Source organism: Vulpes vulpes, chromosome 3, assembly GCF_048418805.1.
Source record: "Vulpes vulpes isolate BD-2025 chromosome 3, VulVul3, whole genome shotgun sequence".
Classification (NCBI taxonomy): Eukaryota; Metazoa; Chordata; class Mammalia; order Carnivora; family Canidae; genus Vulpes; species Vulpes vulpes.
In genome coordinates this window covers 119,044,281-119,060,534 of record NC_132782.1, presented here as the reverse complement: position 1 = coordinate 119,060,534, position 16,254 = coordinate 119,044,281, and the positions used below count along the sequence as shown (strand labels likewise).

The 16,254-nt window shown below is 38.5% G+C and overlaps 1 protein-coding gene across 13 annotated transcripts in view; it reads left to right on the top strand.

Annotated features, from left to right (window-relative positions):
- Positions 1–16,254, top strand: part of NTNG1 (netrin G1) — a 307,376-nt gene that overhangs the window by 252,280 nt on the left and 38,842 nt on the right. For 5 of the 13 annotated variants that reach the window (XM_072754469.1, XM_025996456.2, XM_072754468.1 and 2 more), the window contains 2 exons: positions 6,546–6,713; positions 12,142–12,276. The exons of 3 other annotated variants lie outside the window; for them this stretch is intronic. In XM_072754469.1, the coding sequence (XP_072610570.1) occupies positions 6,546–6,713; positions 12,142–12,276 (303 nt within the window). The remainder of the gene's footprint in view (positions 1–6,545; positions 6,714–12,141; positions 12,277–16,254) is intronic. 5 more of the 13 variants (XM_072754473.1, XM_072754476.1, XM_072754474.1 and 2 more) reach the window with 2 other exon arrangements.

The window sequence follows — 16,254 nt, the reverse complement described above, 5'->3', positions numbered from 1 at the left end:
AGATGGGAAGGGGAAACTGACAGTATCCTGTCTTCAACTTTCCTTACAATGTACTTTCACATGTTAAACATTGAAGGAACCCTTTTGAGGGGAATGCAAATGGATTTGAAATTTGGGGACTGGAAGTTCTTTAGGAACAGAACAGCCACAGATTCATAGGGTCTCAAGCCTGCTTGGGTATGAATGCACATCATAAAGCAGTCCTTGAAGGCACAGGAGGGAGATCTCTCTTTATCTCCCAAATGCAAATCTACACAAAGAAACCAAGGAAGTGGAGGAGAAAAGGAAGAAATAGGGACTTCCACAGATTCCATCTCATTTATGTCATGTCAAGCACACTGGAAATACAAGAGGCCTCTTGACCTGGAATTGGACCCTGCATCGTTGAATCTCGAGTTTCTTGGGGTCACAACACTAATGAGGTTTGAATACATCTCCAGAGACAGGAAGAAGCCACCTAATGACTTATATAAAAAAATCCATATCATCATCAAATGATGTATGTGGAAGAACTTCAAAAGCTACATAAGGTTGCAAGATAGGGTAGGGGGTGGGGTAAGGACCAGCAAAATGCTACAGCCACTTTATTGCCACCCCTGGAGGAGGCCCCTCAGAGGCACACTGACTCTGTGAATATAGTAAGGGGGAAATATTTTTCAAGAGTTTTCATTCCTTCACTTTCTATCTAAACTCTTTTTCCCAAATCATCCTTCTTCTTCTTCTTTTTTTTTTTTTTTTTTTTTTTTTTGAGTGACTAAAATGAATTTTCATCAGCTTTCCTCATTTGGCCAAGAAAGAAAAAACAACCTGGGCCATTCAGAGTACTGATCTCATATTTCCATAGGCAATGTAACATGTGATTAGAGGCAACATGGGAAGAGTCAGGAAGAAGACACCAAAGGGAAATTTAACCCCTCCTCTTCTGACATTCCACTCTTTCTCTCTCCAACTTCTTGTTTCTGGAAACTCCTCCTTTCCTGGTCTTCCCTCCAGCAAGGGTCAATCAGAAAGAACCTTTACCTGAGAAGATGGGGTCTTTCCTGATCTAGAAAGCCAACTTTGAACTCTCCTTCTAAAACATCCCTAGCTTTTATTGGTCTTGACTAGCCAGTCACTAAGTACCATATTATCATAACTGCTTTATATGTTCTCATACAAGTCACATATAAAATCCCCCATAGAAGATTTCCCACCACCACCACCCCCAGGGGACTTTGGTTGTCACAGCTCGGAAGTTGCTACTGCATCTAGTAGGCAGAGGTGAAGGATGCTTCTGAATATCCACCAGTATATAGGAAAACAAAGAACTATTTGGCCCAAAATGTAAATAGTGCCAAGGTTGAGGAACGGCACTAGACTCTACATGGCTGGTTCATGTTGTCCCTTGGCACCAGGTGATTCTCAGGAAATATGTGTTGCCAGTGCTTGCATGCCACACCATGGAAATATGTTGTAGGGGACCCCAAGAGTTTGTCTACACAACAGCAATTAAAACTTGTCTACAATGTAATTTGAGTTTGAAAAACTATAAAAAGCCATAGCAATGTTTACAAATCTCTTTTTTTCTGCCAAAACAGATCTTCATAGACATATAGACAGCTCTCAGCTAAAATATTCACTAACTCAGTTATATCTTGTTGTGTGGCTGTTGTTTTTCTAAGCTCTTTAATATATGGATATAGCCACATATGGAATTCAAATGGGGAGAAATGAATTTAAACATCATTTTCTTCTTGTGTCTTCCTCTGTTTTGCAAAGGAAGGCACCCCAGAATCATCACTGGTTCATTGATATGTTCATTTGACAACATTTTTTGAGTGCTTAGTATGTGCTAGGAGATGTTTTGAGTTTCATGTTTCCATGGTGAACAAAACAGATACAGTCTACACTCATGCAATTATGCTCAGAGCATGGGGGAGAAAATTGTTTTAAATATACTTTTCAGATACTACAAATTCTACAAAAAAATTAAATAGGCTTAGAAAACTGGGGATTAGTATGTTTAGGCCAGGAGCTGTTATTGAGTGAGTGGTCACAGAATATTCTTTGAGCAGAAACCTAAAAAACAAAGTGAAGAAGGAAGTCATAGGGATGTCCAGGGGAAGAGAATTCTACATGGAAATAACAGCAATAACCCAGGTGCCTTTAACTAAAGATGAAATAGTAAGAGGTGGTGAGATTCAGAATGTATTTTAAAAGCATAGTCAAGAAGATCTGCTGATTGATTGATTGTCGAGGATGAGGGAAAAAAAGAGACACCAAGAACAACTCCAAGAATTTTAAGCTAAGCAACTGGAGGAATGGAATTGCCATTTACTGAGATAGGGTGAGCTGCCTGGGTGAGTAGCAGGTTTGGGAAGGTAACTTAAGAGCTCAGCTATGAAAATGTTGAAGTTGAGGTATCCGTTGAATGTCCAAGTGGAGACTAAGAATGCAGTTGAGAAGGTCAGGCTGGAGGAAGTCTCACGAGCTGATCTAGGCTGAAATAACTGTTTTGGAAAGGTCAGTATAGAGGTGGTATATAAAGTCACGAGGCTGGGTAAAGAGCCCTGGCTCTTGGGTGAGTCTAAAGAGCAAGAAGTTCCAAGAACTAAGCCCTGAGACATTTGAGGAGAAAGGACAAAAAGGAAAAGAGAGGGGAAAACAATGGTGAGTAGGGAAGAAGAAGCAAGAGTGAGTGGGTGGCTCCAAAGCTCCCTGTTTCAGGAAGGGTTGCCTGGCAGCCTTAAAGGTCCCTTTGAGGTTTATGGTCATGAACTTAAAGTGAGACTTGTTTCAAAATAGTTGGAGAAATGATCCAACTACATTTTAGCCGCTGGGGTGTAGGCATGGAGAGATGGGGAATTGGATTTAAGCAGGATCAGGTTTTCCCAGGAGACTATGATGGGATGGGCACTAGAAGGGCAAGGGAGATGAGAATGAATGAAAGGAAGTCGCTGTAAGGATGGACCACAGACTCCATACTCTGTAAGAAGGGAAAGGAGGACATGGTAGCTGAATGAATTAGAAGATCAAAGAATTATTGAACTATTAATATCATCACTGCAGGGTCTTAATATGTTAATGTAGCTCAGACCACATCATTAATGATCATTCAAGGATTCTGTGCCTATGTGGAAAGACCAGTTCCTAAAGAGTGGAAGATTAACAGAATACTAAAATATAATACAGCTGCCTGATAATTACATTTGAGGTGTCCTCTCATGTTTTTCAAAGATCTTTTTCTCATTTTACATTCTTAAATATGTCATGGCCAGAGAAGACAGCTTTATTGAAGTCTCAAAAGAGTCTTAGAAGTCTTAAAAGAATTAAATTGCTACCCCATTTCCTAGATTATAAGACATATAGATATCCACTTACCTTCTAAAATACATTTATTAATATTGGGTGTGTAACTGATAGGTTCTATATATAATTACTTATACAACTTATATTATTCGCCTTTTCCTATTGAAATTGATAAGTCGGTTCTCAAACAAGACGCAGAAACAAATCATCTTATCACGAAAATGTATACTATTCATTGAATTCAAACAATAGTAGATGTTAGTGTGACATTTGACATGTCCATGGAGACTCATGGGCTGGGTCCTGAAAGTGTCGAAGTTGGATATCTACAAATATGTTTTCTTTCTTGGATAAAACTGTCTGTCAGATGGAGCTTAGCATGTAGCTCTGGCCATTGGGCGATCTTACGGAACCCTTCAAACACCCACAAAGGAACTCTATTAAGAAACTTCTCCAGCCTTATTCTCTACAGTTACCCCAGCTTCATATGTGTGCATGCTCTGTTCCTTTCTCATCTGAAGTGCCCATCCCCCACCCCATCCTCCCTTTTTTTCCTAATATACCCTACCTGCCCTCACAGAAGATTCAGTGTTAAGTCCATTGTTAAGTTGGTTTTTCCTCTTTTTTTTTTAAGATTTTATTTATTTATTCATGAGTGACACAGAGAGAGAGGTAGAGACACAGGCAGAGGGAGAAGCAGGCTCTCCACAGGGACTGATGTGGGACTCGATCCTAGGACTCCAAGATCATGACCCAAGCCAAAAGCAGTCACTCAACCACTGAGCCACCCAGGCATCGCAAGTTAGTTTTTCCTAATTCTCCTCGAGTTATTTGAATTTCTCCTTAGATTGCTTTGTGTCACTGTTTAATTTTCTTAGCATATGCTCTTTTGTTTTCTATTCTAAGCATGTGTTTGTCTTACCCACAAAGCAAGCTTTTTGACAACAAGGACTTTTGTGTGGCTCCAAAAAGTTTCTGGGACAAATTTATGCACATAAAGGATACCTTTGGGAAAAAGCTGGTTAAATTATATTAGGTGAACCAAGGGCTGGCCTGGGGTCGTGAATGTGAAGAACAACCTCCACCAAGGAACCTGTTCCAGAGGAGGAGAGTCAGAGGACAGGGCTGTAGGTACCCACTCCTCAGCAATTCCAGACAGCTCTGAAGAAGTCCTGAGGAAGCAATTAGATTTGGCAGTTGGGTCTCCTTCCTGCAATCTCTACTCTTGGATGGCTCTAGCCCAGAAAGGTTCTCCGTATTTCAAATCCTCAACCAAGGAAGGTTCTAGAGGTCTTTTAGAGTTCCTAGGAAGTCAGAAATGCCAGCATAAACAAGGTGTAACTCGAAGTAGAGTGTATTGGAGCGAAATATTTGTTTTTTAAGAAAATTTAATTTGGTGATCTGTAATTGTACTACTTTTGTTGCTATTATTTTATTATTATTAATTTGGCATGCCTTAACAACTGAATTTATACAGATATGTTCTTACCCCATCTCCCACATCCGAGTCCCAAGGCCTCCTTCCCACTCTGTTCTCCTTCTCCCTCTGCTTCACCCCCAGTCCCAACACCCAGCACACTTACACACATGACAAAGTTAGCCTCCTCTAAAGAAAGTGGCTTGCCTTCAGGAGCCTCCCTCTTCTTGCTTCTCTTTTAAGCATCGAGAATCCCCAAGGTGTTCACCCTATTTCTGGTGTCTTCCACTCTTCACCATTCCCAGTGTCCTCCTCTACTTTTTCTATCCAAATTTGACTTTATTCTCTCAGGACCTTGACCTCAGCTGTCTGTAGAATAACTGGCTCTGCTCTAAATGAGTCCACACCATTCTGATGAGTAGCAGCATTTAAAAAAAAAAAAATCTAGTCGCTCTTTCTTATTCCTCCTTATTCATTTTGACAGTGATTATTCATTTTTACTCTGCTCATCAAATGCAATACTTCCAAAATTTATCTAGGCCAAAAAGAGTAATTCAGCCCCTTGCATAGTGCCTGGCAAATGGTAGATCAACCCAATATAATATTTATTGAATGAATGATTGAATGAATGGGCTCAAATAGTGGTTGTGTTTGGCTTCCTAGTGAGGTAAAATAAAAGCTAGACATTAATAAGAGGAGTATTTTTAGATTAGATAAACAAAGTTTACAGGATCACGGTTGACTTTCCTCATAAATGTCCAGCTAGGCCTATCTCCATATTTTGAGAAGGCAAATTAGCTTCCTTTCCTACTTATTTCTTCCACCTCTTTTTTCTGTCTGATTTGATCATTATTGCCACCAAAAAAGGCTTTGTCTTTACAACTTCTTTGAAAAACGTTGAATTAGATGAACAACTTCTTGCTTCACTGAGATGCAAAGAGAGAAAATCGAGTCACTCTCCACCCTTCCCCTGTGCTCTCCTCCTCTTCCCTCACCTCCTTGTCTAGTTCTTCCCACTATCATGCCTTAGCCTCAGAGGCTCCTTCTGGGGAAACAAATAAAAGGAAATCTGGGGTACTGCCCAATCATTAGCTACCTAATTCTTCTTTTGTAGTGGACTAGCTTGAAACTTGGGTGAAAAGGAAATCTTAAGAGCATGTTTCCCATATAAATCATCTCCCTGCTTTTTATATTTTCTCTCACACATAAACAAACTTCAGATTTGGCCTGACGAAAGGCTCACAAAAGCTGTCTTCCCTCTTAGCATTTGGAAAAAACAAAAATAGAGAATTGTTTAGTTGTCTCGACCCTTATTAAATTTGCCACCATTTCTGGGAAACCCTGACCAAGTTACCATCTTGACGCAAATGATAATGAGACTCAAAACAAAGGAGTCATGGGTGGATGGCAGGCTCAGGCTCCAGATGTTCACATACTTCCCTCCCTCTTTTTAAGAGTGCAAATATGAAGAATAAATGAGGGAAATGACAAAGACAGTAAAGCTCTCGATGTGCAAAAATTAGAACTTTGCATCAATGGCAACTGAGCCTTCCCAAATTTTAAAAGGTGTACACCTGCAAATGCTTCTGTTCATATTGTATGCCAATAATTAACACTCTCCAATCATGTTCTGAATGTCCAACCTTTCTATCCTGCTTGAAACAGATGCTACTTCCATGCCAGTCACAACCACCTGTGGTCGCCATGTGTCATGTTGCATCGCATAGATGTAATGCCATCCCGCCATCTTTTCTCCACTCTTCATTTTATCCAAGCATGTAGTGTGCTAGTACTCTGCTACTGTATACACTCTGTATACATTTCTGTTCTTCCTTGCAAGATTGTGAATGCTTCGGCCACTCCAATCGATGCAGTTATATCGATCTGCTAAATACAGTCATTTGCGTGAGCTGTAAACACAACACTAGAGGGCAGCACTGTGAGTTATGCAGGCTGGGCTACTTCAGAAATGCTTCTGCACAGCTGGACGATGAGAATGTGTGCATAGGTCAGTTCCATTATAATTTCAGCTATTGTTCTGTGCCTTTCGAGGTATGGGGAGCTATTTAAGGTGAAGAGGCTGTTGATTTGCATCATGGCTGAATCAGAATGAACTTTCTCAATAGAGAGAACATCCTTGTGGTAGACTTAAAATTCTCTTGTGCTGGTTGAATTGGGGGATATATTCTGAATCCTTATGTTATTGTTGCCTTAAAGATGATGAGCAGAAAATCATGTTTAGAAGATGAAGAATTTTCTATTATTCTTTCTCCCTTCCTTTTTTTTTTTTTTTTTTTTTTTTGCATGAAATCTTAAACTCTGGTAATATCGAACTGATCATAAAGTCTTAAGTTGTAAATTCAACTTTTAAAATGGAAGCTCACTATATGGAATTTAATTATAGATATGAGAAATTAGGACAAACTCTTGCATATAATTGGTAGCCAACAAATATTGATTAAATACTGCCATTTGGAATTGAAAGCCATTACCAGTTGGTAATATAGAAGTTTGCCAGACTCTTCCATCCATAGTAATGAAATTCCATTTATTTAATTTTCCTTTAGCCTCTAAAAGGAGAAGGAATTTCTCAAAGCTATTCTAGGCAACTAATTCTCTTAGTTTCCAAGGTAAATAAGCTCTGGAACACTGGGTCTACAGAGTTTTCTCCAGCACTCTCCCCCAACCACCATGACTACTGCTTGTAGTCAACTGGAGAGAACCTGCCCTTCCCACCCAAAAGAAGTTTCTCCTACCTTTTGCACAGTAGTATCTGTTGTTAAGAATGGGAGCTGATGGAAAAATAAGAAACAATAAATGGAATTTCACTCCACGATTTACTATGAAGAAATGGCATATATTTAAAATGGTCAAGTGTATGTGCATACCTGTTACCTCTCTGGCAGATAACTATGCAGGCAACTAATTTTAAAAGTAGAATTTCTCACATAGAGATTAATTTAAATAGAAAACACATGCTGAAAAATGACAGTCTTTTCATCAAAAAAAGAAATCTAATTAATCGACATTTCTGGGATCATTGTTTTCTGATCAGAGTATCAAGGTCGTATAGCTACTTGCCCAGGATCACCTAAAATAGCCGTGTGAGTTATTTTGAAGTCAGTTAGGCCGAGTTTACATAATACTATTTATGTCTACAGTATGTTCTATTTTTCAAAGTGCCTCCTTATTTATTATTATTTGTGAATTAGTGGAAAAATCACTGGACTTAGAGGCCGGAGAGCTGGGTTCAAATCCCAGTTTGCTATTTAATAGCTGTATGCTTTAGGTAAGTCATTTCAGAATTCCTGGTCAAACTGGGATCATATGGGATGCCCAGGAAACACTTGGTAAACTGTGGAGTGACTTGCAAATTTTTTTTTTTTTACTTAATCCTCATTAACAAAACTATGGGGGTAAGTATTCCACTGATAATTTCCTCTACTTTTTAGTTGAGAAAAGTAAGGCAAATTGACCCAAATCATACAGCTTCAGCAAAGAGTTAGTTTCCTGACTTCAAAGCTTGAACACCGTCTCCCAACTATCCTGACATAATTAGCAAAACTAAGCTTGTCAGACTTCTACTTATGGTACGTGTTTTGGATGACAGTAGCAATTCCACTGTGAGCTTGCGAACAGAAGTTCAATTGCCTTTATAACTAATGGGGTTACAAAGATTTGAGGTTATTAATAACCCAAAAGACATGTAGCTGTTGGAATTTTGAATGCAGAGTTACATTTCAATAATGTCATTTGTAAAAATATATAAATGTCATACTAAAAATATGAAAACAAGAGAAAAAGTAAAATAAATAAGGACATAGGAATAAAAATCATTTATATAAAATACCTGAGATTAAAATATTTTACAGTGTTAGTTTCATATTATTTTAAGTAAATCAAAGAAAAAGCCCAAATGAAAAGATTTTATTCCATATAATCTCTACTAGCAGGTAACTTAGCAATATACAAGTGTTTTACTCAGAATTTTCTATTCTTATGAACTTTGGCCTTTTTCCAGTCCTCAAGTAATCTTATACACTATAAAATCTGTGCTTCCTATTCAATTTTAAGAGGTATAGTTCTGCTGTAAATCTGTGTTTGATTACCTTCAGACAGGAAGACAGCCTGTTTAACTTTTGTCTTTTAAATTGTAACATAAACTAGAGACGAAATATACATTTTCCCTACTTAAAAAAAAATTTGAAAGTAGTGGTTTTCTCATTTCTAGAAGTTTGTTCATTAAAGTTATAAACCTTTGGGGAATTTTATTTTATTGAGGCAAACGTGTTTCTATTCAGTATTTTATACTCTTTAAACCAAGTAAATTAGCAAGCCGAAAGATGAGAATTTTTAGGTACCATTAAAATTAGCTATAATATTCACCCACATCCAAAATTCCTTAAATTGCTGCCCTTTTCCTAAGAGGTAAGATTATTTATAGAGAATGAGTTGAAAAATGTGGCTAGCTGGTACATGCTACAGTTTATCTTTTGTTTTTAGTCTATATATGCATACAATGAATCAGTAACAATTTTCTAAAAAAGCTGTGGATCCGCTTTTCCTGCTTGAGAGGCCAAGGGTCGAGGTATCAGCGCTGCCTCACTCACCAGGCTAAGGCTGGAGTTTGCTCTCCAAGGGCCACTGGTAGTCTATGGCTCCCTATTGCCAAGGTTTGCCATATGGAAAAGTATGAACCAACACCCTCTTTTCCACAGTTCAGCTCCCCAAAGGGCTTGAGGCAGAACTGAGAATTAAATTTAAGAACATACACTGCAAGTAATTGAGAGTTTAATACCTTTTTGTATAGAAAGCACAAATGAAAATGAGTGGATATGTACCCAATTCACTTTCACAGAATTAAGCACCAGTCTCGGAAATTTGAACTTCATCCAAGTCTTCTCTAATTTTGAGGACAAGAAAGGCCCCCTGCCATTTCTTTAACAAATGACAGTGAAACCCACCACACTGGTTATAAGGGAACAGACCCTATCTGTAGACTGCATTGAAATCGATGTCACAAACTATTTGCATCATTTTATATTATAGCAAATATAAAATGTAGGCTATTCCGTGTTGCCACAGTGATTGCTGCTTTGTGACTACTGAGGAACTTGCCCATTTTCATATAAATTCCAAGCACAGTCATATCTCCAAAGATGCATGTAATTACCCTGTATGACGCAGCAATTACATGAAGATGACACTCTTGCATGCTTCTGTCTCATATAAACTCAAGCATTTAGCAGGAAGCTAGAGGATATGTGGTTCATGACCTTGAGTAATCACTGCTAATAATCTCTGATAACAAGCTTGACATCAGAATGAAAAACAAGGCTCAGCAGTTACCACTAAACATATCTCAAATTATGCTGTATTATTTTTTAGACCCCTTGAAACCCAAGATGAGGTAACCAAAGATACCTTCTATAGACAAGACTCTTCTAACACCTATAAATCAATTGTAGTATAACTTTTTAATCAAACCTCCAAAAATATGTCATGTTGTTTTCAGCCTAACAGTCCTGCATAATTCTTCTTAATTTCATGAAATAAAATATAATACTCCAAGACCATCACCAGTATCTACCATTGACCATGGTCTCACAAGTGTTATTTTTTTTTAAACTAAGTTATTTGTACATAAAGTTGCGTGTAGACCACACCTCTCCTTGTCATTTCTTTTCATTACCGTTGGAATAACACTACACTTAATCACTTTTTCCTATGACAACCACTGGGATGTCTTATGGTTTAAATGCTCCACATTTTTTTAAAAATTGTGTTTACTTTTTTTGCATCTAGACCCTTATATTAATATAATTGCTATGAGCTAATTAACTAGAGAATCTATGAAATCAGCTTGGCCAGATATAATTCTACTCCCTGGTTTATGAAGTGTTGGTGATTCATTGTCAACCTATACACTTTAAATAGTAAGAAACATAGGTACATACTTACATATATGCACATACAACATTTTTAAAGCCACAACAAAATTACTATTTTAAAAACAACTCCCATATACATACACATTAAAATTTAAAAATGCCCACTTAAAATAAAACTCTAGCTATTAATTACAAAGTAAGTCAGGCAAGGAGGGAGCATCTTAGTTTATTTAGTTTTACTTTTACCTACATATGTCACTATTAGTCTTAGAAACACTTGTATCACAACAATGCTGAACTCAAAAATTGACTTAGTCAACATGAAATAAGTCATAATTCTAAGACCTTCTACATTCTTAGAAGAACCTGTCTAATTAATTCCAATGACAAAAACAGAGCCAAATCTCCGGACCTTTCATAAAGTTAAATCTTGAGTCTCTGTTGCCAATCTAAAATGCTAAACTTGATGCTAAGAAGGTGAAGTTATCAGGGCTTGTCCTGATTGGTTGGTGGTTGGTTGGTTGGTCAGTACAATTGTATCTGGTTTTTAAAAAGAAAACCTCTGAACAGGGCATTTTAATATAAAAGAAACAGAGAGGCTTGCCCAAGATCATACAATAAGATAACACAGAAAGGGACTTTGGCTCCCAAATTCCAAAAGCTGCAAACTAACTATTGTTGCCTTTCAAATGGAAATCTAAGGAATATTTCATTTTAGGTTCAGCCTTTCAGCAAAATAGAGCTTCAGAAGCAAAAATATCCTATATAAGAATATGTAAGGAATCAAGAAAATATTCCATTTCCTTTTTACTAGACAAAGTTGTATTGTCCTTCCAATAGACATTATAATGAAAAATGTATGTCTCAAATTATGCCTATGTTGAAATTTACTTGGGATGACAAACTCCTTTTCTTTCATGATTGTTCATCTAGGCTGCATAAAAACTGTACTAATGTGCCTAGTATCTAAACAACATGTGCAGGCTCCCCACAAAACAGTGTGTGTGTGTGTGTGTATATATATATATATATATATATATATATATATATATATTAAAGTGCTCTCCCAAATCATAAGTAAAAATGCCTTTGAATGAGCAAAGTGCATTTATATTACGCTTTAAAAATGTTCAGCAGTTCTCAAATATTGAATGTAACAGATAAGGCCATTTGAATAATTTAAAACAGATTTTACACTGATGGCATATTGATTTATACTTGATATACAAACTTCTCGTGGTGTTCATTAAACCATCTAAAAATGCCCTAACAAATGGAATCTCTATTATGATCTGTTAGCCATGAAGAGCGTGATGTCTTATTTCCTCGAAAGTTTTCAGTTAATTTCCTCCCATATCATAAAAATGGCACCATAGAAGGCTGAGCAAATAAATAAACGAGCCCGAAATAGCCATACTTGCCAAAGCATTTCATTAGTGGACATCTTTCTCTAAGTAAGTGATGCATTTAAGTGACGCTCCTGTGTTGATAACCTCTAAGCCATGCAGACTTGTTTCCAGCCTGTGTGTTGTCTTGTTTCTACAGAGTGTTATTGTAACCCTTTGGGCTCAGTCCATGATCGTTGTAATGGCTCAGGATTTTGTGAGTGTAAGACGGGAACGACAGGGCCTAAGTGTGATGAGTGTCTGCCGGGAAATTCCTGGCACTACGGCTGTCAACGTAAGTAACTCTGGGAGCTGCCCTCTGCCTGCTGCAGCATGGCTGGTTCTGCTTGTCCAGGCTGGTGCGTGCAGCTTCTCAGAGCAGAAAAAGACCCAAACCACTGACAAGCTTTGAAAGCTACTTAAGGCCCCAGCCTATGTGTAGGAGAGAGAGCAATCTATCAGCTGTCCAGCTGGCTTCTTTGAAGCCCATCTTCTTCCCCTCTGAATGCTGGAGCAACTTATATTGAAATATTGTGCTCAGATCCAGGTACCTGGCCAGACCATAAATTAAGTGGCACAATAGGGACCCCGCTTGGAAATTCTCACCACAAAATGAAGGGTGATGTGGATGTGGTTAATATATTTCTTGAACTGAAAGCTACCCTGGAGCTCCAGAGTTCATAAATTAAATGATATCTACATAACTTATTACCACCCGTGCTATCACACCCATCACTGAATCTTAACCAAAAACCTAAAGGTAATAAATCTAAGGGATATTTAAATGCCAGGGTAAAATAAATGACAAAAATCAATATTGATTTTAAGCCTCTGAGGTTAGGCACCATGCAGTGAGCCTTAGACAGATGCCATTTGGTTCAGCCTCATTTCTCTGAGGATTATCAGACCTTCTTAAAAGCTTGTCAGGCAGGTGGCATGTCGGTGTATTCAGGGAACAGAAATTTAAAAATCTGAGCAGAAGTGTCCTCCTGTCATTCATAACCTTTTCTGCTTTTTTCATTATGCACTAACTTTCCCGGCTTATCTGTACACATTTAGCTTACTAATATTAAAGAGCCACCAGGCAAATCCTCTAGAGCAGTGCGGTCCAATAGCAAATTGTGCAAGCCACATATGGAATTTTAAATGTTTTGTTATCCACATTTAAAAGTAAAGATAAATAGAAGAAATTGATTTTAACCGCATATTTAACCCAAATATCTCAAATAGTGTCGTTCAACATATAATCAACATCAAAACTATTAAAGATACATCTTACATTGTCTTCATACTATATTTGAAATCAAGTATGTGTTTTATACTTACTGAACATCTCAATTAGGACTGACCATATTGCAAGGCTTAGTAGCTACATGTGTCTACCGTATTGGACAGCACAGCTCTAGACCTTCTTTTGCTTACTTTTCACTCGAAAACAATGTCAGCATGCAGGAACTGTCTAAAGCCAATTCCAAGGCTACACAGAGTATGTCACCCACTACTTGTGGAATTAGAGTTATCTCTAAGCTACTCTTCTACATAATGTAAAGCCAAAGTGAGATTTACTGCCATACTATTGCCATAGGCAGCAAAGAACTGTGGTGATCGGTTGAGAAATCTGGCATTGAGTATGCTATGCCAAGGTTAAGATGGGATCCAGGAGCTGGAGGTGAGCGTCTCCAGCCACGCTGGAGAGGAACATTAAAAGACAAATAAGTAGCACACCTCCACATAAGTTCTGCATAAGGCCATAGTTTAAAAGTCCTGCTTGCCGTAGACTCCTAGAAAACACCTTAGGGGTACGGATGACTTGGTGGATCCCAAGCACCATATGAGAGGCCAGAATTCAAAAGCCAGTCATTGATCCTGGAACATCTGGATGTGGCCTCCAGCAGTCAAGAGGGTCTCTGTGGAGGCCCAGAGAAAGCCAGCAGTCAAAAGAAGAGAAGGAAGGACAGAGGAAGGACCCAAACCAGCCCAAGACTCAAGGCGTACGTTATAATGAAACTTTATGATTAAGATAGTCTTCTCAAAAAGAAAAGCTCATGTAAACTTCCTGATGCAGCAGACCTAATGAATAGGTATAATCAGGGAAAGATATTAAAGAGGAAAGCTAATCTAGCTTTAGCAGAGATATATCCCAAAAAGATCATAACTTGATTTTTTTGTATTAAATATTGGAGTATTATTTTTAAAAAGTGCAATGTCACCAGATTTTCCCTTCTGGAATTGGAAGGCTGGATTACACATGGCCCTACTACATAAGGGCTGTGCAATGTACAAAACCCTCTGTATCTCAGCCCCAGCACCTCACATCCTGGGTATGTCTAGATCGGTGAGATTAGACAAGTAGATGCTTTATCCTCTTGAGTATTTCTTGAGTATCTACTATGAATTAGGCATTGAGCTAACAGTAGAGGCTACAAGGATGAAATAAGACAGCTGCTGTGGACATACGGGTATGGAGTTTACAATCTGAGGTGAGAGGCTGACAAACAACCCAAAAGTTTTGAAAGAAGGTAATCAGAACTAAGAAAGAGCAATGTATGTACCTTTAGTGAAGCCCTGATGGAAGTAAGGCTTCCCAGAGAAGTGATGTTTGGTTCAGTTCTGAAGGATTAGTAGGAGCTCTCCAGGATGGAACTTCTTGAGCAAAAGTACATGAGCTAACACACTATGTTCCAGAAATATCAAGTGATTTTGATATGATGGAAGGATAAGGGGTGTGTGTGTGTGTGTGTGTGTGTGTGCACGTGGGGAGGGACGGAAGATGTTCAAAAGGCAACCAGCAACCAGATCACATGGTTTCCTGAACCAAGCTGAGGAGTTTCTTCTCATCAGGAAGGAGACAGACAAGGGATCCATCATACAGTTTTAGACAGAGGAATGAAATGGTCATAGTTTGTTTTCTAAAGATTACTCTGGCTGCTAAAGGAAGGACTGGAACAGGATGAGACTGAATGTGCTATATCAACTTAACATATTTCAGATACACCTTTGAGTATGCATGCAATAGCTTTATCTCACTCCGAAATCTTTTTTCCTTCCCTCAGATCCACCTATATTGGGCTGATATTCTGTGCAAAAATATAGAAATTCTGCTGTCAGTTGATAAATGGCTATAGCAAAAGGATCCCTAAGTGCCTTCCCCTGGGATCTCTCAGACTACCCCCAAGAGCCAACAACTAATGGGGTACACCTGTCATGGTAGGGTGCCTCCAGCACCAGTGTTATAACAGATATTCATTCTAATTAGTTGTTAATTACAGGTTGACAAGTATTTTTCATATTACTCCTGTCTGCACACACATGAATGCCCTCAAAAATGCCCTTCAAAAAATGCCCTTAAAGTCAATCTCTCTCTCTTCCCTCTACCCCTCCCCCAACACACACACACACACACACACACACACACACACACTTCTATTGAGTTGAACACATCCTTGGGTTAGCTGCATTATCAGTGGCAGTGATTAACCCCGACAACAACAACAACAACAAAAACAGTGGTCAGAAAGCAGTGGTCAATAGAGCTGGCAATGGTGCTGGCAGTGAGCCATGAGCTTCAGTAAGCAGACACTCTTAGGCCTTGGGTGTGAATTGCCTCTCCACTTCTTACTACCTGCAAGACATAGAGGAAAACCTGTGGCCTGAGTCCAATTTTTTATCTTTTAATGGGAGGTAATACTAGGACATGACACATCTGGTAATCATGAAGATTCAAGGAAAATAATGAATGTGGACCTCATGGTACATATTAAGCCCTCAATTGTTACTTATTCCAAGCACATGTTGATGTGTCAAAATGCTAGGAAAAAACTTGTGTTTGAAAGTTATTGTACAGTGATAGTGCAGAACATGCAGCAGGATCAGCCACTGTTGGAATTCCAAATTGTTGACCTAGGAACTTCTAAAAAGCCCTTCCTTGATTATAGGCAAGGCCGATTTAAGAGACTGAAGTGAAGCTGATCCGCAAATCAACAATGTGGCTTCAGCAAGGGAAGTGAAGAGCTCCAGGCTCATAAATGAGCCTTCTGCTTCAGGAGGCCATCAGTTGTGTGCTCCATAAGTGTAAGCTGGTCTCTCTGACATAAAAGGTGAAAACCATCAGAATGAATGGGCATTAGACAGCCTGGGGCGCACCCAATCCAGGAAACAAAGCAGAAATAAAAAGGTTTCAAGGAGACCAAGCTGAATTAAAATTAGTGTCGAGGTTACTAATAGAATAATCAAACAGCGAGGAGAAGACAGGTTTGTTTGGTTGATGTTTTTT